Source organism: Osmerus mordax, chromosome 22 (genome assembly GCF_038355195.1).
Source record: "Osmerus mordax isolate fOsmMor3 chromosome 22, fOsmMor3.pri, whole genome shotgun sequence".
NCBI lineage: Eukaryota > Metazoa > Chordata > Actinopteri > Osmeriformes > Osmeridae > Osmerus > Osmerus mordax.
In genome coordinates, this window is record NC_090071.1 from 4,449,253 (window position 1) to 4,472,123 (window position 22,871).

Sequence of the window (22,871 nt, forward strand, 5' to 3'; positions counted from 1 at the left end):
CATTTGATGAAAAGTAGGTTGTCTATGACAGCTTGTGGGCAAAGCCCTCTTCAAATGTGTGGGTTGTTTGTTGTTCATAATGTCTGACACGTTCAGGGCAAATCTTTTCCCAAACACAAAAGGGAAAATGTCCATTTAAGGCCTTGCCCAAGACTGGACAGATGTGTGTGTTTATGTGTATGTGTCTGCATGTATTTGTTTTTATGGTTGTCTATTTGTGTGCCTGTGAGTGTGTGTTTATGTGTGTGTATGGGTGTTTATGTTTGTGTGTACATGTGTCTGTGAATGTGGGCAGAGATGCCCCTTGGTGAAGCCTCTTCTATAAGCCTCATGTGGGCTGAAAGCTGGGCAGTAGCTGGTACCAAAGGCCATTGAGGTGGAGGTCATGGGCAGCCTGGTAGTGTGTATAATGAGTGGGAGAAGTGGGTGGGGGTATTGGCCTCTCTGTGGGACTAGCAGCTATTAGCCAATCATGGAAGTGTGTGACAGCCTAACAGGCTCTAATGGCTGGGCTGGGCTCGGGCGGACAGAGGTAACATGGAGCTAAGTGGACTTCCAGTCCTCCTCCCTCCCCCCCTTTGCAGGCTCCAGTCTTTACCTCCACCCTCCCTCCACCCCTTCACAGGATCAAGTCTCCACCCCTTCACAGGATCAAGTCTCCACCCCCAACCATCATCACAGGCCTCAGTCACAGCATGTTCCACTCTCCCCGGGCCCCTCTTATAGCGGTGAAATGTTGAAATGTGAAGCGGAATATAAAGCGTGGCCACATCAACTATACAAACAGAATTTGATTAAATCTTGTACAATGTCTGCGTCTCAGTGCCAAGCAGATATTTGTGTTTGATCTAGCAGCAAGGTTTCTGTTCTAACTACCTTGTACAAAAAAGGCACACGTTTTTTATTCACTAGCTGCTCATTAACAGTGTGGGAGCAAAATCATGAGTACTTGCCTAATGGTCACATTTCATTGAGGGTTTGTTGTTGCCTTCTATATAATTTTTCTCTGATTTGTTGTCTTTCAGTGGCAGCTGGTGTTGATTGTGTGTGCTCTCCCTGCATTTACATCTGCAAACTGCTTTTGCATGGTATGAATGGTAGCCTGTAATCAGTAGTTTGTGAGGGGCAATTATAGTTACAGAAGGATAGCTGGAACTGCGAGGACGAATTAAACCTTTCCCGACTTCGAAGCGCAAGTCATTCGTTATTGTTTGTGTGTGTGTGTTGGGGGAGGGGTGCATGACGACACCAACCCTCCCTGGGTCAGTCTGGTCGACACTAACTGACCCAAGGGGGGATCTACATCACTGGTGGGGGCACAGCCTGTTTTTGAAATTTACTTGCAAATCGTTTATTTAACAGTCTCACATCCCCTTTAGACTTTCATGTCCACATTCTAGGGTAAAGCAATGGAATCAAACAGAACATTAATAGGAGGATTGTGTGTGTGTGTGTGTATTTGTATGAGTTCACTTGTGTGCCCACTGTTCTGCATTAAACCTCAACAATTTAGGCCACGAGTAGCAAGGACATAAAATAATGAAAATTGTAAGAACAAGTCCATCAGTGCTCCGGGATCTAGGCAGACAAACCTGGGACGCTTTCCCAGGTAATTACTGTCTTAGTCATCCAGTTGTTGCAGATAAGTGCAAATTGGCATTCACATGGATGATGCCATTTGAAAACGCACAGTAAAACGAAAGCTTGCTGTGTCTCGGACTCAGGGTCATTATCTGTTCCATTTGTGGCCTCGTCCAGTGATCAAGCGTCAAAGGATCATGGCAGAGTGCCATTGCTAATGCGTGGATTTTTAGGTCTTCTGTTCTAGTAAAACATCAGAATATCCATTAAATCATATTCCATTTATAAAATCCATGAAACGTGGCAACGAAAAGGACGCCACTTAATTCAACGATCTTTGAAGAGCAGTATCGGTTGTGCTGCCTGGCGTCCAACTCTAAATTATACAGACAGCACGAGCACTGCGTGTGATGTTCCATGGAACACACCAACAAGGCAGGTGTTACTCGTTCAGTATAACCCTCGAGTCTTTCTCGTTCATTTGTGTCCTACTGTTCTGAGGTCTCATTAGCCAGTAGGGCAAGACCACTCAAGCAGGCGATGCTAGAGAACCTGGCTCCAGAGAGAAGCCCTTTCAGCACCAACAAGATTTTTTGTTGTTGTCATTGTGACCAGCCGTCATGTTGCGACAAGAATCAGAATCAGAATGGGATTTATTCGCCATGAACGTTTGCACAGACAATGAATTTGCTTTGGCAGGAAGGTACATACAATAAACATATACCTAAAATTTAAATATGTGGACTATCTATACTAAGGGTACATAAACTAGCAGTACTAAGTGGGATTAGAATAGAATTAAATATACAATAAAATAGCATAACAACTTGACCTATACAAAAATAAAGTGAATACTTTTCTTTTAACCTTCGTGCTGTGGGGTTCTGAGACACCGCGAAGATTAAAAGAAAATGCTTCATTTTATTTTTGTATGAGGTCAAGTTGTCACAACACGACAGTGGGTCACAATGACTGAAGGGTCACAATGACCTGAAGTTAACACAAGGGAAACAACATGTTGTTGTGTATGGTACCACAGTATGTCTCAAGCCTAGCTTTAATTGGCTATGAGCCTGTAAAAAAGCATGAGCAGAAATCGTTATTACTTAAAAAACAATGGAACTTATGTTCCAAAAATATATACATAGCTTTATTAAAAAAGAGAAAGTCTCTTGCACAATAACCTTTCAACAGAACATACCATGACAACTAAATATGTTGGGATGGAGAGGACGTGCATCAGAGTGGAATCACTCCATACTTATTTCGAGCCACGGAAAACATTTTTGATCTGTAATACTATAATACACAAATACAGAGAACATTAAAGTGAGTCCTGTTTGCACAGCATTTTTGTCATGGTAGGTCTGTAGGGTTATTATCTTCGCCCTCGTCTCTACATTCTCTCTCCTCCCTGGTCTCTCTCCCCCCCCCCCCCCCCAACCCCCCCACCCACCCCCGGGTCCCTCTCTCTACGGGATTCTACAGGGCCTCTTCCAGCTCCTCCACAGCACTGGTGTTAGAGGTCACAGGGGGGAAGCTCTCCCGGAGGGAGATGTCATCCACCTGCTTGGCCCTCTCCTCTGCTTCCTCTGGGATGGATGGCGGGTGGCTGTCCACGTCAGAGCTACTGAACACGTAACCGGGCAGGCTTGCGTGGTGGGCGTGGCCACTACTGCACCCGCCACCAGTGCGCCCCCTGCGGCTGCGGTACACCCGACTAGAGAAGAGGGCGGAGCTGGTGGAGGCGGTGGCAGCCTGTGATTGGCTGTGGGAGGTCTGGTTGAGGTTGGTGGGCACAGAACCGTAGTGGTAACTGGAGCAGGTGGCCGGAACCTTCCAGTCAAACACCATGTTCCAGCGACCCCACGTCCTCCTGATCTCCGCCTGGACCTGCTCTTACACACACGCACGCACACACGCACACACACAGTGTAGTCTCATTTCCATATACTGTATTACTAGCCAGGAAAGCTTTGTTCCATGCAAGAGGAGGTGAGTATTCATTTAGTCCATTTTACATTCTAAATCTTTTAACAACTCAATAACACAACATATAATTCTCCCTGATATTGTCACTGGAGAGGTACTTTAACACACATTCTCTCCACTCTCCAATAGTCCTGTGACACACACACACACGCCACAACGACCAAGCTTCGATATACAGCAATGCCCTTGATGAAGAGGCCCACAAGGATAGGGCTGGAAACAGCACTGTACAGAACTCACCTCTCCATTGCAGTAGCAGTATATGATAGACACGAAGAAACCCTGCAACGTGACAGCACACAGACACATGAGACATAGGCAAAACACATGTTGATGGATACTGAAAAATTGAATGCCAGTTTTAAATAGGCCTTTATGGTGCAACCATGGTCTTTGAAGAACACTCCCTATACGAATAAATGCTAAATAATAGACTAATTAGTCAAAGTGAAATGCCATGGCACCAATTTGAGAAACAGTTTGAGTTGTTACAATGTCAGTCGCAAGTGCTGTGAACTTTTTCATTGTTGAAAATGTCATTTTCTTATTCTGGTAATGACAGAATGTAAGAATAGAAGAAACATCATAGAATGAGGAAAGTTATATTGAGGACATTGTAGGATAAACATGCTAATCAAAATGAGGATTTTATTTTTGTAAAGGCACCTGGAATGAGTTGAGAAAGAGCTCACAGTACATTCTGACCTCCCAACCGATCCCTTTGAAGGTGTGTGGCATTACCACAAACACGATGTAGTGAACCCCAAACACCAGCACCAGCACCAGAGTAGACTTGGCTAGTTTCCTGTTTGAGTAAAAGACAGCGGTAGAAAAGAAAGAAAGAAGGAAAGAAAGAAAAAAGGATGGAAAGAAGAAAGAAAGGACTAGAAGAACTATTTGCATGGTATTTTATCTAGTGAAGTATTGAGCCTTAATCCTCCTTCGTGCTAATTAAAAGCCAAGGAGTATGTATGCGTGTTCGATTGCAATCTGCACATTAATTAGAGCACTATGCAAACTAAAATTTCCCAAAAATGGCATGTGAAAAAAGTTACAGTCTTCAACAGATGAAGTAAAAGTAAATACTTCACTTTGGGGAAACACGATCCTGTGAGCTTTGGCAAAAATCAAAGTCTGGTTGTTAATAGATGCTAAATGTTTGTTTACTGACAGCAGAATAAGTGAGAATGGCTTCAGGGGTCAGCAACAGGCTCAAACTAGCCACCCAGACAGGCACTCCCCAGAGTGCGAATCAAGCGCGCCCACTCAGCCACTGCCAGGCGGACAGATTCCCTCCAGTGTGTCAGGATGAGTCTGACACTTTGATATGAGGTGTGTGATACTCCATCTGTGTCCTTGTTCCGTCAAGCTCAGGTGGGTGACTTCTGGATTCCAATATTGAGAAGATTAGTTGAAATGCCGTCTGGATATTAAAATTCATAGTACTTATGCCCACTTTTAGGATTCCCTCTAGAAAGTTAACAAAAGTTTCACCCAAATTTGTATTTCACAAAATGGAGGACCATCTGTTGGAAAAGACCTGTAATATTTGATACCCATTGTTAAACTGTTTACAGCAGAAACAGCTGTAGGATGCTTGTCATACAGTGGTACACACTGATTTAAATTCAATAGATATCCACCAACCTGCACTGTTTCCTCGTGTCATATCGACCAGCATTTGTCTCTCTCATTTTGGTTGCCAGGACTCGTACAATATTCACAAACAAGAGGAAGTTGAGCTGAAATGTAAAAAAGAGCCAACTCATTGCCTTGGAACAGTATTATTTTTATATTTGCAGGTATTTGATTATTAAATGATCGATTGGTCAACACCCTAAAATAATGGTCACACCAGACTTCCTGGGCAGTATTTCTCCCTCCAATAACTCCTTTCTGCAAAGATTTTATTTTTGATCCAAATTAAGTACACCAATAGGTTACATAAAAAAGGAAAACTTAGGATCAAGTTCAGCACTACAAATATCTATGTCAGAGGTTGGATCAGCCCAAGTGTTTTCTAGCACTTTTCTCCTTCTCCATCTCTTTCCTCCTCTCTCTTTTTCTCTCTATTATCTTTTGCTCCAACACCTCTACAGATTTAATTACTCAGCAACAAGAAGGCAGCTTGCTGATTAACACACCAGGGTCAGCTGGGGTCTTTCTAATCCTGACTATGTTATTGCTGACGAGATTGAAACTGATGTATTATCGTGGATGGATGAATTGGCCTTGACAGTGATTCACAGGTACAATTTTTATGTAATTGTTTTCCATCATTCATTCAGTTACGAGAGAGAGAGAGAGAGAGAGAGAGAGAGAGAGAGAGAGAGAGAGAGAGAGAGAGAGAGAGAGAGAGAGAGAGAGAGAGAGAGAGACAGAAGGGTGACAGGCAGGTAAGATTTGACAGACATAGCATCTCCGGGGAGTCCGACAGCTAGGTTCTGACCCAGAGGATAACACTGAAATCCCCTCTGACTGCCAAGGAACTCTGCTACATTATGCAGTCAGAGCAAAGTTTTTATCCGGAGACTAGATGAAGATAGAAACACCTGTGACTCTTACTCTGTCTGTTTCCACATGAAGGGGTTTTCTCTACACACCATTGGAGAACGGGGCTCAAACACATTCCAATTACTGTAATTACTTCTGTGCTTGTTTTTCCACATAGGTTTCAAACCCCTGAAATGAAGGGAACTTACACCAATGGCTGTTAGAATAGGGACTTGGTAAATCCATTTAATGTTCCCCGCACTTAACTCCCAGCATCTGGTGACAGAGGGAGAGAAAATGAGGACAAGTGATAATTACAGAGTGAGAAATAGAGAGAAGGGAATAACGAGTTGAGATTAGATGGGCTTCGCAAGGCAACAGTTACTCTGTGTCCTCTAACAAAAGTGTGATGTTGTCTCCCGATAGGTTCCAGCTGTGAAAACAAGACTACAGGGAAGGAAGGACCGCAACGCTGTGGGATCTTTAAGATCTTGTGTCTGTTTTTTATGAAACGACTGCAGAGTACCTTATGACAGCTGACACAGTGATAATAGGTTCTTCTCTGCTCTGCATGCTCTGACATGAGGCTCTGAATGACCCTTGTGTTTCACTTTGTCTTCTCACAGTGGAAGTGAATACCTAATATGGACATGGAAGTGGAAATGGCAGAGGAAGTGTGACACAATATTTACCTTGCGTCTGCTAGCGTTGCCCGGACAACAGCCCAGGCAGCGACAAAGAGCGCGGGAACACCTGCAATGAGAGAAGACAAGTTGTGATTTGGGAAGTTCCCAGGAGGTCTCAGATCTCTGTGGATATTCCAGATAAAGACAGGGCACAGATAACATGGCGTTTGCATGTTCAAGTCTGGTTGTAGTTCGTCTGGGTTGTTCTAAACTGCAAGCTACAGATGTGTGTCCCACTCAATGCTAGGCCTGGTAAAGGAGCCCAGAACATGTGTAAGCAATACATCATGATAATCAGTGGCATCGCTGGCTACAGTCATGCTTAGTAAAGGCAGTCAGAGAATCAAAAAATGTACCCAACAAGGGGAAATTACTGATGAGCTGCATAGCAACAGGTGACACTTGACTTGATTAAAGATAATCTAAACCTTGCAGCTGATTGGCTGAACTTATCTTGTTGATAGGACCCTATTGTCTGCTTACCCCAGCCAATGAGAGTGAAGCCCCACAGGTACTTGGTGTCGGAGTAGAACGCCATGAAGATGAGGCTGTGCAGATACAAGCCTTCCACCAGAATCCAATAGTAATTAGTTGCCAGGAAGTAGATGAACAGCAGGACTGTGATCTTGCATCCTACCTAGTATAAAAACCACTTCATTTAACATATTATCTCAAGTGAGACGTGCTCATACATATTCTATGAGCGATGAATTATGTGGGAATGCTTGACAGCGTGATAAACCACAAATGCCTGATAGGACATGATGCGCGTATGATGTGTGTGTCGATTCCTACAGCTTTTCCGAGGGCAGATTCTAGAAAGGGTGGTTGCTGCACAAACCAGACCTCTCAGTGTCAGTTAATTGACAGAGCTGACAGGAAGAGGAAGACCCACAGTGTCAGTTAAGGTTTAATTAGCAAGTCTGTTTTCAGCAGTTGAGATCATTACACTAAGTGTTTATCTCACTTTCTTCCAGTGAGGTTGTGTCATAGGCAGGTCATTTACACAGTGGGTGTCAACATTTACATTTTACATTTACATTTAGTCATTTAGCAGACGCTCTTATCCAGAGCGACTTACAGTAAGTACAGGGACATTCTCCTCGAGGGTGAAGTGCCTTGAAGACTTGGCACAGGGAATCGAACCGGCAACCTTCTGATTACTAGCCCGATTCCCTAACTGCTCAGCCACAACAGTGTGCTAGGATTCCTACAAGTCTCTGCTCACAACACAGGTCACATACCGAACCCAGGCACTGCTGGCATATAAAGGGTCAAAGAGATTAGAATCAGGGGAAAGCAGTGGTGTAATCAATGTCCTACGCAGACATGGGGAGTGGGCCCTACAAGGCTTTTATGTAGCCCGCGGAGTGAAGAAAGAGAAACATGGATGGTGGTGGGAGCGGGGGGGGTGGCCCAGGAAGGAGTGTGGCTAGGGAACTGGACCACACCACTGGGTGACGGAGGTTAGTACAAGCATGACATACAAACTGGGTCTTGTCGAGGGGCATGGCGGCGATGGTCTTGTAGTTGTCCATCAGTGCCGTGTCGAACTCCTGCAGGCCGCCGTTGGCGTGGACCACCTTGTCCTTGACGAAGATGCTAGCGGCCCTCAGCATGAAGGAGACAAACAGGTGAACGTGGATGTAGTTCCTGGTGCAGTGGAGACGCCTAGAGGGAAGGGGGGAAGGGGATCAGGGGACCAGGGGATCAGGGGACCAGGGGACCAGGGGACCAGGGGATCAGGGGACCAGGGGACCAGGGGATCAGGGGATCAGGGGACCAGGGGATAAGGGGACCAGGGTTAGCGGTTGGGAGTTAGGGGGTTAAGGGTTACAGCCTGGTCAGGGGTTCATGTGTTGATGAATTGGTTTTAAAGTGATGTGTGGTTAGGCTTTTCTAGGTTGTATTGGGTTATATTAAGTGAAGTGTTGAGTGTTGTGACAGATCTTTTTGTTACATTCTCTGTATGGGAGGTTAGAATCTGAATCAGCTTCCCCAGTGATAAGAAAGTGCTACAGATGAAAATAGCCACCATGGTATCACATCTCAAAGCTGTGTGCTTGTAACTACGTCTACTAAATGATTGTTCAATGACCGATGTTAGAGAACTGTTGCGTTTATTATACTGCATAAAACACATGAATCTAAACACCGTAAGAGCTTGTCATCTCTTTTAGTAGAGTAGCAAACAGAAACCTAAATACACAGAACCAAACGACACACAGGTGGACACAATGACGCTAACGAGAACGAGACACAGGTGAAGACAATGACAGGGAAACACTAGGACAGGGCAAAACCAAAAACAACAGGGGGGCATGGCTGTGGCCGTGACAGAACCGTCTATTCAGAACTCATTGCGTGTTTTCCGCGGGAACTTATTCATTATTCACATTATTTAGTGTTATTACCTGAAGTAGCCTATGATGATAATGGCTCCGAGGAGTGAGCTGAAGGACACAGCGTAGCCAATGGTGTACACAACGTATAGGCGCTCGAAAAACTCCTGCTAAGAAATATGAATTATGTTATTGACTGAGTCTGTGGGAGAACTCACAGCAGTACGTTGAGCTAATGGTTCTCAAACTGTGGGAGACAAAGAGGGACGTAAAGAGCCCATATTTCGCCAAAGAAAGACTTTTGGATTGTATTAAATAGCATGGTCAGCTTGGTGGATAGATGTTGATGCATTTTCAAAAGATGCCTGACTGAGATCAATACTGGGTTAGACGGAAGTGTTTATGTGGTTTACTTTCTCTTCCTCGTGGCCTGGTTGGAGAAACCTTAGGCAGTCAGAGTAGTTGGACCATGTACGGTTCAATCCCTCTACTGATACCCAGGAACCATTGAAATCGCACTTCCTGTACGCGTGACCTGGAAATTTACACACACACACCGTACAACAGAGAAACACATGCGCGCACACACACACAACAAACACCTTAATATCCACACATATGCACAGTATAATTTGAAATAATAATTTGACTAACGTATACATTTAAGAATGACAATACAATTAAGAATGACAAAACAATACAATAAATTGTTGGTAAATCAGTGGCCTTGCTGATGTTTTTCAGCGACAGGAAGTTACCTTTGTGGTTGAAGTCGTAGATGTACACCGGACAGGGAACTTCAGTGAGAGCTCCAGGAGACCCCTGTGGCCAGCAGACCAGACCATCCCAACCTGGGGGGCAAAGGTCATCTTCGACACAGAAGGAGGGCAGAGTGCGATTAGATTTAGGTTTTTATCTATGTTGCATTATATAGACAACTTTATTGTCCCTCAAATTCATTTGAACTCACTCGTCAAGTTTAGTCTAAGAACGTAAAGCCTAACCAAAAGACAGACAAAGAAAGAAGAGTGTCTTATTTTAAAGTGAGGATTTCGACTAACCACACCAGCCACTTCATAGGATCAATAAAAACATCCACCTGTTTCTTTCAGTGGAGCAGTGAGGGCGTATTTGTGTCATTGACTTTTGTGTCTCAACATACAGAAAATGCTGGTTCATTGATCTGAGAAGCTGGGCCAGGAGTCAAGCAGTGCTCCCTGCCCTCAACATGTCATCAACATTTGACAATCGATCCAGCATGGCATTGTTCCACCCGACAAAGAGGGGGACACTCAGACAACTTTGAATAGGAAGAAGATCTAAAACAAGTCCAGAATCGGCTGTCTGTAACAAAGGAACAACAAAATAGCTTTGAATCAAGCCTGTGCAAGGACAGTAATCAGATGTATTTGCCTCTTTCATCAAGTTTTTAAATGGAATTTTAAACACCCAGATGTTATCAATGAACTGTACTGAAAAGAAAGAAAAAGACGAATGAGTCATACATTGGTAGCTGAAGAACCAACATTGGCTAAGACTGCTGGTCCCAAAGAAGAGAGGGAATGAGGGGGAAGATGGTGGAAAAGACAAGGACGGTGGGATGGGGGTCAAAGGGGGTCATTTCTGATGGAGAAAGGGGCTGTGGAACAATGTCCTGAATTGAATTGTCAGGTTTACGAAAGCCTTCCGCACTACCCTCCACTGATCATTGAATCTGTCTTTTAGAATCATTGTTCTCTCTGTGAAGAAATTGAGGGCCTGGTTTGACTGTTTCAAAGTATTTTCAACAAGGCCATTTAGTTATCTAGCTAGGAAGCAGCTAAGAGGATGGAGTGACCTGTGTATGGTTGTGTTTTCTAATTAATCTGTCAGCCAACCACATGCATAGCAAATGTAAACGCTGCATTGATGCCTTGTATCTTTGAAGTAGCCACAGACATACATGATAATTATACACTTACATTGTCATTTAGCAGACACTCTTATCCAGAGCGACTTACAGTAAGTACAGGGACATTCCCCTGAGGCAAGTACAGTGAAGTGCCTTGCCCAAGGACACAACTTAATTGGCACAAGAACCGGCACGAATCGGCAACCTTCTGATTACTAGCCCGATTCCCTAACCGCTCAGCCACCTGACTCCTCCTAGACACTCAAATTCTGAGACAAAGCTAATGAACCATATGAACCACCATTGGTTTACTTAGTATTGATCTTCCTACTCATCCTTGGGAATTACTGGCTTCTGAATTTTGGATCAAACACTGAAAGCAGATTTATTTTAATGTGGGAGGAAACAAGGACAATAATATCAACACAATAGACAAAAAAAGAAAACACCCACAGGAGAGGCAGCCAACTGCTAAATTCGTTCAGATTTACATCAGTCTTAGTTGAGCAGGTTCCTGACAAAGTGCTGCTATCAAAAAGAAAAATCATCTCTACTCTTAGGTCCAACCAATAAATCTCATCATTCTATCATAGGCACCTGCTCCTGTTATAAGATGGGGACCACGAGCTGCATGTCGCATGGCAATTACTATTGAATGTGTCTTTACAAGCTTCTGCTAAATTACTAAAATGTAACATGTTAAATAACTGAGATAGGGAGAGAGAGAGAGATTAAATGGTTATTTATACTTGACTCCACCATGCTTGTGAGAGCTGAACACCTGTCCTTGCTCACCTGCAGAACTGTGAGTGGAAACGTTGTGCTGACACTGGAGCTTGACATCGTAGAGCACGTACATCTGTTCCTGAGCTGTTATACCAACCTCGGGGTGATCCTGCGGAGTGAGACCCAAACACATGGTTTAACAAAGCCAGAGTACAATAAAAAAAACATCTTGATGATCTCCTCGAGAATTCCCCTGTTACGACACGAACATGCCCGAATGTGTTCTTTCAGCGTTTTCACCAGTCTTTGATATCAACAACCTCTTTTGAATTAAATAAATCCTTTTTGTCAAATGAAACTGCCATTTCATTGCAGCCTCTCCCTTGCCATCTGTTCTGCACTCACACACAATGTTTTCAAGTGGATGTTGAGGATCAAGCTGGTTACATTTACATATGGACAGTTATCTTGGAAGGTAGGCTATAGACAATGCTGTAATCAAGCGGGTTGGAGACTAAAAATGTTGTGCTGTTTTGTTAATACATATTAAGGATAGCCTAACGCGCTGACAAACTGATCGCATCCTACCTGTGTATAAACACGTCTGCATCCACAAAGCACAATCCAATAAAAGAAAACCTTTTTCGGAAAGTTCCTTAAAAGTATCGCCGTCATATTGAAGATTATTTCCAGAGACTGCAGCGCTACAAAGGGATGTACAAAACTCTTCTTCAATAAATGCACAAATGCCCGTGCATCGCTCAGGATTGTGAAATGACTATGGTTCGGTGTACGGTCTGATTCCACAGACCTCTCATCCCGAACTTCGCAGCACCCTGACACCACCGGATTCGTCTAAACATATGCTAATCCAAAATAGTCTTATCAGTCATGTGCAACACCTAACGAACGTCAGCTTTGTATCAATACTTATAAGGGTATGCATTCAAATTAATTATTGTATTAGAAGTTAGTCTCGTGAATCAAAGTAAGCCTATTACATGTAACCCAGGGTTTCGACTCTCCATGGTGCTGAAAGTTTGTCTTTATGCGTGTACGAATGAAACGTTTTGATTTGTCTGGGTTTTATTTAGCCTATTTAGGATAGTTATTTTTGCTATAGTTTGTGACGACGCGAAAGTGATTATTTGAACGATAAATGTCAATAAAATGAGTTTGAGAATATCACGTCGTCACGTCTATTTCCCGCACCTTGGAAAGCCAAACGTCTCAGTGGTGAACATCGGTCATAAACTGCATGCCAAGGAGGTCACGTGTCACAGTGTTGAAGCAGAAGGAAACTCTTTCAAGTGAGGAATCTCTCATCTCCTGCCTTGATCCCAGCCCTGACACCAGTCATCCCCTACACGTCTCAGTAAGCCAGCTGTAGCACAGCCCCAAGGTTAAGGCTGACTGGGTCTCTGCCACGCCCTGCTCTTATGATGGCCGTTCAAATACACAGACCTGTGTGGGGACTTGGATGCATCACTGGAACATATAATTTGACTGCCTTTCTGTATCCTGAAAGGCATCTTGAAAATCTGTTCTTCACAACTGCATCATATAAAGTTTTGAAAGGCCTTCGATGCATGATATGAAAAAGTGATAGAAGCCAAGACTAGACTAGGTAGACGTTTCTGTATAGCCGAGGGCACGTGTCTAGGGAACTCGCGCTGAGTCGCCAGTTGGCGCCGCATGGCGCGTGTTATCTCTCCTCAGCAGGCCATCCTTCATCCTATCTTCCACCCTCCTCTCACCCCATTGTGGAGGGCGAAAGGATTTCGCAAGGGATTTACAACGCCTCCTCAGTCCTTGCTGGTGTCGGTTTCCCCACTCCACCAAAATAAATGCTCAGATCGTAAACTGCGACGACGTGCCCGGCCTGAGAGGGTTACCGGTCAGTTAGGTCCGTTGCAACGGCCACACGTTAGATGATAGCAAGTGGATTGGAATGATTATTAGAGTTGCCATGAGAAATGTTATTTTGCCACTCGTCTCTTACTGTTTATACAGGTCTGTGAAGAAGGTGGATAAAGAATAGGCTAGGCTACGTTAAATCCGTACAGTTTACAGCTGCGACAAACGCATTTGACTGTGACCTTTCATTGTTTTACGTCTACTGTTGACTGCTTGCGGTGGGTTTCTGGTCGGATCCCATTTAAGACTGTCCTAAATTAGTCTAAGCCAGACAAAGGAAACAATTTTCATTCACAGTAACATTTTCATTTAAGCACATCATTATGTGGTCAAATGTGAGGCTGTCACGTTTCTAAAGGTTGATTAAATAGGCTAAGCTTGATAATTCCACTTCATGAGTTCACATGTAGCCTAATCTAGTCTATTCATTGGTGTTTTTACTGTTTCAGGCTTTGTACCCCACATTTTTGCAGAGATGTCTGTCGTCGTATTTGAAATTATTATCACCCATGGCACACTTCAAAAGAGCAAGATTTCCAAACTGCTGACAGTTTTGAAAGAGAACTTCAAAGGAAGCAGTCTGTTCTCTCTGTATTCTGGCAGTAGCCAGTTTGACATCATGCCACATTCAAGCCAATTTCTAACTTTTTGTCTTTAAGGTCACTCATTTGATTTTACAAAATGCTTTCACACTTTTATAGCCAACGATGGAAGGATTACAGGATGCATCTGGATGAGTGACAAAGAGCCGACGTTCCAGACAAATTTAGGTGGGATAACCTATTTCTTATTTGGGGGAGATGGACAGTGTAGGTGTTGCCAAGACTGGTCTCAGGACTCAGGAGAGATGTTACAGGGTGATTCAGACTGTGAACATGATACTAAGATTGGTGTACAGATTGGCCTTCACACTCACACTCACCTTTGTCCTACACGCTTACGATAGGCTACAATTGTAGGCTACAATAGATATTTGTTAAGAGTGCATCTAAGTTTTCAGACAGCATTAAGCTTTTGGTGTTCTCATGTAGGTTATGTATTTAAAATTACGGTGAAACGAAATTGACACATGCTGATCTGATCTTAGACAAAGAAGCCGTCCAACAAAAATGTTTTTTTCCGACTCGAGACTTCCAGCATTAAACAATACTTACAGGCAACATGGTGTTTTCCTCCACACCGCTTTGAAAAAAATGGCTATAAATTCAAATGATGTCTAAATGGCTTCAACCTATTCATATAGGTGTAGGCTACGCATGAATACATTACTCTAAAGCCTACACAAACACATAAGTTATCAAATACGCTTGTGGCACACGCCCTATGCCCTCTAGTGGGGCCTCTCCTATGAATAATATTTATATTCCAGAACCGCTGTGGGGTCACCTATTGACCACTAGATGTCCTCCATCACAAAGGTTTTATTCGTCTTGTCTCCAGTGGGCCCGGTTCAATAAAATGCTTCGAATGTGTATCAGCCCGAGCCTTTACACACCAGAATGTATTTAATCCTTCATTTCCATAAACCTACCAAGCATATGATGCAATCAATGAAACATCCAATCTAAAATCCACATTCAACCCTCCTAATGATCGCACTCTTTCTCCATTTAATAGCCTATCATCAAGGAACAAAGAATATGTTCCACAGTTCAGCAGAATGTACTAACTAGACTAACAAAATAACCGTGAAGAAAAAAACAAGACAAAATACCTATGTCAAATAGTTGTTTATTTGTAATTCGTTTGTTCTGCTATTTAGTCAGCTATTTGGCTTTTTTGCAAGGGAATACGATACACGTGATTGCCTGCTGCAGTTATATTCATTATCATTTATACTTTGCTGTTGCAGATTTCTTTTATAGAACCTTTGCATGACAAAAAAATCCGTTTGTTTTCGTTTTCTTTGCGAACGTGCACATACAGATAATCCCTTAGTAGTCTACTGTATGCGTCTGGTGGTCTGGAGTGGGCAGAGCGAGAACGGCTCCTGAGCTGAAGCAGAACGCTACACCCCATTCACTGTGACTGATATCTCTTGTTTCGTGACTTGAATAAGCAAAGTCCCTGTATTTGGAATATACAACCAGCCAAAAGGTGAGGCTTCATTTACGCTGTTAGTATACATCCAACTAATGTAGCTAACGTAAGAAAAAGAAAGGAACAGAGCAGTGTTTTGTCGGCCGACCGCAGCTGTGCGAGCGGCTTGTCACTGCAGTTGAATGTTGATGTGTGTGTGAGAGGTGCTGCTGTTTTAGTCAATGACATCAGGGGTGAAAAGAAGAGACCCATTAGCAATTATTCTAAACTATTACAGTTCACCATGTTGTCTTGATAAATAGATATTCTACAGCTACGCTGTCATCTAACATTTCCTAGCCAGCTAGCTAGCCTGTAATCAGTACAAGTCTAACGTTAACTGGAATTTTGGGCGAGTGACATAGCATGAGGTAGCTAGGCTAACTAAGCTAGCTAGCTATATACGTCCAAAGCACATATTAATCATCATACTCTGACCGTGAAGAGTCACTGCACGTGAGATGCTAATGCGAGTATTTCGCCTTCGAGATAACTTATATTATCAGTTAACTACCAGGCGCAACTCAAAACTAGAACATCTGAAGTCTCAGTTTTACATGATATGAATTAGACATTGTTTATTCAAAGTAGTAAGTCACTCAGAAGCAGGGGCTTCTGCTTGTACACGCTAGCTAGCCAGAGACCGAAGCTAGTATCGAGATTTTTTGTTGCTAAAACAGTAAGAAAATGATTCAATGGCTACCATTACTTCTGATTTTCAGTCATAACTATTGCCAAACTACATGGGTAAAGGTCCCTTTTATTATGTCTAAGTGGTTTGAAATATCGCATGCTTCAAGCTAGTCTACATATTCCACGAGTTTCAAACTAACCTTCTCTTCTGTCAATAATATGTGATCTTTTGGAGAAAGAACAAATTGTAAAGTAGGACGAAGTAAAAGGCATGTGGAGTATGTTGCATTCAATTGGGTGTCCAGTTTTTAAATTGAGGGGTAATGACTTTACTAATGAATTGAACTGTTCTGTAGTTAATGAATCTAAAACTACGATCAGAACGTGTTTCCTAATCCATTCATAATCCATCTCATCTAATCTAGTTAAAATTCTTTGAAGAGAGGACTGTTTGTGCAGAAACTAGAATACTAGGAATAATTGGTGTAGTTGGTGGGTCAAAATAAGAGGAACTTGTACTATTGCTTCTATACTGCAATTTCCTGATAAAGTCCTACATCTAGCCTACTTATTTTTTTTCTCGTATTGCGTTGAATAACTAGCTTTCAGGATTCACAATTATACTATCAATACCTCTTTTTAAAGGGAATCTTATCAGCTAGAATTTCGAATTCAGCCCCATGGCATTCAGCACAAAGCTCACGGTGATGATAGCGGGGACTGCATTCTGTAGGCAAGCCTTGTTGGGTTGGTGCTGCCTTTTATAGAGAGCTCTTTCAACTACCCTTTTGCTGCTGCTCTCTGGGCTTATAAATCTGCAGGAAAGCAGCTTTGCTCCAGTGGCATGCTCTGCTGGCAAGACATTGTAGGGGCCGCATCGCTGGTCAGAGTTGGAGGTGATGGAGGGATTGAGAGGAGGTGGGCTGTGTGATGGATGGAGCCCAGAGCTGCGGAACACTAAGTCTCTCTCTGATTAAAGAGGTCCTGCAAGTGGGATGCAGTAACAACCAAGGCTCACTCTCTCCCCTCTCTCTTGTACCCCCCACTCAATATCCTCGTCTCTCCACCCTCGTCTCTCCACCCTCATCTGTCCCCCCTCAATCCTCACTGCCCTCTGGAATACAATAGCCTTCTGATTCAAGTTAGCCACAGGCAATATCAGATCCTGGAGACCAATGATTCTTTCATCTATTACTTATTTATTTTTGTATGCGGTTGTCTTTAGGTCAGTCTCGCGCAAGATGGAAGAAGGTTAATAAAATAGCCTCCCTTTAGCTTCATCTGCAGGCATTTTACATTATACACTTATTGTTATTTTCAGCTTCATCAGAGACAAGCTGCCAGCTGCTTTGAAAAAACATATTAACTATTGTTCATTTCTTAAGCTAATTGCACAACACAGTGCATTACATCATTTGATATCTTCACACAGTGCGTTAGAGTGAATAGTCATTTTTCATTATATATATATTTTTTAACTTCTTTCTGCTAATTGCATGCCATGGCTTTTAAACATTTAAATAAGCACAGGTCAATTCTTTTAAACTCCATGCATGGATCTTCTTCCTTCTTCTTTCCCTCCAGAATATCTCAGTATGGTTTTAGGAGGATGGCACATTGCCTGTGTGTTTACAGAACGGAAGCCGTAGTCCTGACAGGTTTATTGTTGTTCGACCCTTAATGGCTACTTGTGGCTTTGGGGTTAATGGGATGGTCTATGGCCTCCATCAGTTTAAATGTGTCTGTGTCTGAATAGGATTCGCAGGTTGTACTGAATGTACCGATCATGAAACCTGAGCTGAGCAGGGCCATCGTACAGAGGTCCCACAGGAAGAGAGCAGCATTTGCTCCATTGAATTTAGAAAAAATTACCATTATATTTCGAATAGACTCACAGTGTGATATTGATCATTGAGGTGGTTGATAACGATGCAAACATAGCATTGTATTTCCGAGGTTTGGACTTTTACTGTTTGTCATAAGCCGCACAGTACAGTAGTTTTAGTTTGAATTTGGCCAGTTTAGCTCCATGCTGGAGTCAGTCCTGCAGTGATTCTTTTCAGGGGCACTGCAGTGAACTGGCCCCCTGTTCATATCAGGAATGAACAGAACTCTCTGTTGGTTTACTCACTAAATATACACTAAGTGGTTAACTTGTGCTCAGGTGTGAGTAAGACAGAGAAAGAGAGGGTTTGTGAGAGCATGAAGGAGACTGTTCGCATGTGTGTCCAGTGTGTGTTAGACAGTGTCTTCTGCTGTGGTACAGGCCTGTATGACATCATATTCACGGGCCCAGCCCTGTCCAGTAGATAACAGAGAGGCAGGGTGGGGTCACCCATCCAGTCATTCCAGGACGGTGACTGTCACTGATTTGCCTTTGAATCAGTGACGGTCACCCTCCTGGTCACCCTTCTGGAATGACTGGATGGGTGACCCCACCCTGCCTCTCTGGTATCTACTGGACAGGGCTGGGCCCGTGAATATGATGTCATAAAGGCCGCAACTACACTATCCTCTTTGTCAAAGGGGTCGTAGCCGAGCCTATAGCTGAGAGCAGACACTGCACTGCTGGGGACAGGGAGGCGGGGGAGTTAGCTGCTAAGAAAAGCCTGGGTGAGGTACCGGCCCCGTCTCTCAGCACCTCCTATCATCAGGGCCTGGTCCGTCACGCCAGCTTCATTGTGACTAGGGTTGTTTTGATCGTCTCACTCGTGTGTCAGGGTTCCATTACCTTTCTCGTTCCTGGTGGGGAAAGTGACGCAGGGAGCAGTGCTTTGTACACGTCCAGGAGACGATACTCCTCGTCCAGAGGAGTTGAAAGCAGGCCTGCTGACCAGGTCGTCTGAGGACAGAGGGCAGGACAGCGCCGTGTCTTTGTTGCCTGGATCAGTTTTTTTGTGGTCCGTGTGAAAATAGGTCTTCGTGTTTCGGTACAGGAAACATTGAGGAAGTTCATTCGCAAGGACAATGACACTTCTAACCACAGTGGGGGGAAGATATCCGCCATATTGGCCCATCCTAGGTTTCAGCTTCATCAACTTGTTTAGAGGTCATGAGATCTGAAACAGTTCGAGCATGCAAAACCTTTGAAACTTGGGCTTGCCTTCATGCTTATAGCGTCGCCTCGTACAATCATGTTGTATTCTGACTTCTTGCACAAACGTCTCTTTGTCCTCAAGGTTTATGATCCTTCTGACGTTAGATTAGATTAGGACAGTGTTGGATCTAAGAATATCCAAAACTCACCTAAAGGAGGGGAATGTAATCTAGGCTATTCATTTATCAGACGCTTTTATCCAGACTGACGGACATGCGCGGATCGCCTACAGTCAAATGCTCTACCACTGACGACACCTACATGATTGTGTTGGTGTAAGGGGTGTGATTCCTCCAGTAGACATGCAGCCTATCCTTTACAACACAACGGTCACATGATCTGTGATTAACACGATGCTGAGGGGGTTCATCCCTGGCAGCCTGCGGCTCTTTTGTCTTTCTTATTGTTTCTGCATGACTCATCTTAAGCACTTGTTTCTCCTCCATTGTTTAAATGCATTACTTTCCTGGAAAAGAGGCTTTTATTTGTCTTTGTTTAAGTAAAAATGGGAAATGTATTCGATTTGTTATTTCCTTACTAGGAGCTGCAGTCAAAACAGCAGGAAACATAAAGAGACGGCGTAGCTAATTTGGGGGCTGGCTGACACGTTTGCCTAGTTCTCAGTGGGTTCTCTCCTCAGCCGTCTCAGTCTAGCCAAGTTGATTCTTGGATATTTCGATCAGGGTGCAGGGTTTTCCCCCTAGAGAGGAGTTTCTGTGTGGTGGCAGGAGTTTTTCTCGCACAACCGGGGCAGCGCAGTCCGCTCGGAGCCCGCTCTGCCCATTTGTCTGGAGATCTGAATTAATGATTGAGAGGAGGGGCTTATGTGAAGGAGCCCATTAAGATGCAGAGTCACAGCGGTCTCCATGACAGCATGGCTATCATCTGTATCACGTCTCCCCCGGAGGACACGTCTTGTCTGGATCCCAGCGCTCGGCTGGAAGGTTAGGGAGCGTCAGTCTGAGCTAAAGACGTTCGCTTTTCTGAGGTAACTGTGCTGTGTTTACTCCCTTAACAGCTTAGAGAGAATAGCAATAGCACGTGTAAGACTTGCTATCCAATATCTGGAGCTTGTACTTTAGTTGTGGAGGGTTATGGTGTTTGCTTTCAGATAGGCTACTTTTGCGTCTTTCGAGTCTGAAGGCAGCGCTCTCAAGCACCCAGACCTGAACCATCTTTTACGCTTACGTGAAGACATACAATTGCTGCGGTTCCTGGTTTGTTGTGTCAGAGAATTACATTTATTTAAGCATCAAAAGATTTTTCTTAAATAGATTTTATGGAAAGAATGCTGCATTATTGATTGCCGTCATCCGCATATCCCTCTCTGCCCTGCCTGGTTATGCAACATGTGAGTGAGCGGACAGGCTCTTACAGAACATTATTCCAGTTCAGTAGGATGTGGGCTCTGTCAGGCCCAGAGTGATGCAGTGGAATTAATCCTGAGATCCTCAGTCTGTGAGTCCCTGTGGAATATTCCCCCTGCTGGCTGCTTCAGGGGGGCTATTTTGAGCTGCCTGCAATATTGCAAAAAAAAAAAAAAGAAATCGCAAAGCAAATGGATGAAGCCTGCTCTGCTGTCTGGTTCTGTCAGCAGGGCGGCAGCGATGTAGAGAAGGGACCAGAGAGGGTTGAGAGGGGAGCAGAGATGGAGGTAAGGGGAGCAGAGATGGAGGGAAGGGACCCGAGAGGGGAGCAGAGATGGAGGGAAGGGACCAGAGAGGGTTGAGAGGGGAGCAGAGATGGAGGGAAGGGACCAGAGAGGGTTGAGAGGGGAGCAGAGATGGAGGGAGGGGACCAGAGAGGGTTGAGAGGGGAGCAGAGATGGAGGGAAGGGACCAGAGAGGGTTGAGAGGGGAGCAGAGATGGAGAGAAGGGACCAGAGAGGGTTGAGAGGGGAGCAGAGATGGAGGGAGGGGACCAGAGAGGGGAGCAGAGATGGAGACGTTGACATGGTTGTTGGATATCGTTCCCTCCACACCTAGCCTACGAGTAATCCTATGTTTATCTGTACACAATCATGTATGTCTGTGGGTTTGTTTGTTTGAGAAATTGGGTGTGCAGTTTAATACAAGTGTTTATCTTGTGGCTGCAGTAAAACCTCAGACAGGCTGGCTTTGTATAAGGGGCAGGCCAAAGCTGGCTGTCAACACTCATAGGTTTCATAGAGCTCTCCGGGAGCCAAGAGGCTTGATACATGTGAAAAAAGAGGAATTGTAAGATATATAGCTTCTAATATACTAAGTTCCCTTTTTTTATCTAAAGAATAAACAACCTTTTAGCGTGGGAAAAGGTCAGGAAGTGTGGTGTGTGTGTGTGTGCATGATTTAAATATAAGGTAGTTTTTCATAGGGTGACGTGAAGATAAGCCCGAGCTTCCTGTTTTAGTGCGGGGCCAGTGGGGACCGGGGGCTTTGCGACTGCTCGATACCCACACACCAATCAAAGCAGGAGATAACGGTTCATCAACACTGCAGGTTGCAGAGTGAAAGCGCCTAAGGGTTCTTGATGATTTGTAAGCGCAGTGCAGATATTTCTCTGAAGCCTCTAGGCAGTTTGGATTGCACTTATGGAACCATGATCAACGAAGCATAAGAGAGAAATCCTTCGAGGGAAGGGGTGGAGTATGAAAGAGGGGGGATGAGATTTAATCAAATAAACCGATATCTGCTTCCTTACATTTAGTCATTTAGCAGACGCTCTTATCCAGAGCGTCTGCTACTATACCATCCTTCATGGTATAGTAAGTAAGTCACCTTGAAAAGTCCCTTTCGAGATGTTTTGGTGCTGAAAGATTAATTGTTGTAATGTTGTTTTTGTGTTTCCCGTTGGGATATTTTAGCACCATATAGCCTGTAGATCAAGGCTTTTATTTTGCACCCTGGCTTAGATGCGCTCTCCTGTATGGTATGACTTAAGAATGAGAGGGAATGTGACCATGCTGAAGGACAGGTGGGTCTGAGAAGCTTGTGTAGCATGACTGCATAACTGGTTGACTGCCATTCAACTGGCTCTCAATTTGTGAGCATCTGTATGGCAGCATTGACAACATTCAGTTTCCCTTAAACAATTGTTCTGCTGTGCGACTCAAGGAAATAGTTTCTGTTATTGTTAGCATAATCGTATCCTGAAGACAAAGGGGGCCAATGGGGGCGTGGTCCCCTGAGGCGGTCCTGGATATTTAATAGAATGTGTTCCTTTAGTCATTACTTTAGATGAGGAACAGGAAATCCCTGTTCCTCAAAGATGACTGTGAGTCCTGTGCTGAACTTGTTGTGCAGAAAACTATTCTGGTCCTACACTTGAACTGGAAAAAAAGGTTAATGTTATAATTGAAAAATAAAAAAAGTTGCGCCATTTATGTGTGGATGTATTGACAAAAGTCTTTATATCATGGTGTGTGTGTGTGTGAGTGAGAGAGCGAGAGCTCTCCT

The 22,871-nt window shown here is 43.9% G+C and overlaps 2 protein-coding genes across 2 annotated transcripts in view; one reads left to right on the forward strand and one right to left on the reverse strand.

The window, feature by feature from the left end:
* Nucleotides 1–3,063: 3,063 nt before the first annotated feature.
* Nucleotides 3,064–19,357, reverse strand: LOC136966458 (parathyroid hormone 2 receptor-like). The gene is given in 14 exon segments (XM_067260965.1): nucleotides 3,064–3,474; nucleotides 3,814–3,855; nucleotides 4,240–4,378; nucleotides 5,221–5,315; nucleotides 6,276–6,342; nucleotides 6,759–6,819; nucleotides 7,236–7,389; nucleotides 8,240–8,423; nucleotides 9,167–9,264; nucleotides 9,508–9,629; nucleotides 9,853–9,963; nucleotides 11,781–11,880; nucleotides 19,072–19,089; nucleotides 19,091–19,357. Coding segments are annotated over 14 exon segments (1,869 nt in total).
* mgat5 (alpha-1,6-mannosylglycoprotein 6-beta-N-acetylglucosaminyltransferase) overlaps nucleotides 15,584–22,871 on the forward strand; it is a 48,156-nt gene continuing 40,868 nt past the window's right edge. Inside the window, exon 1 of the mRNA XM_067260966.1 lies at nucleotides 15,584–15,725. The gene's annotated coding sequence lies outside the window, so the exon portion shown is untranslated. The remainder of the gene's footprint in view (nucleotides 15,726–22,871) is intronic.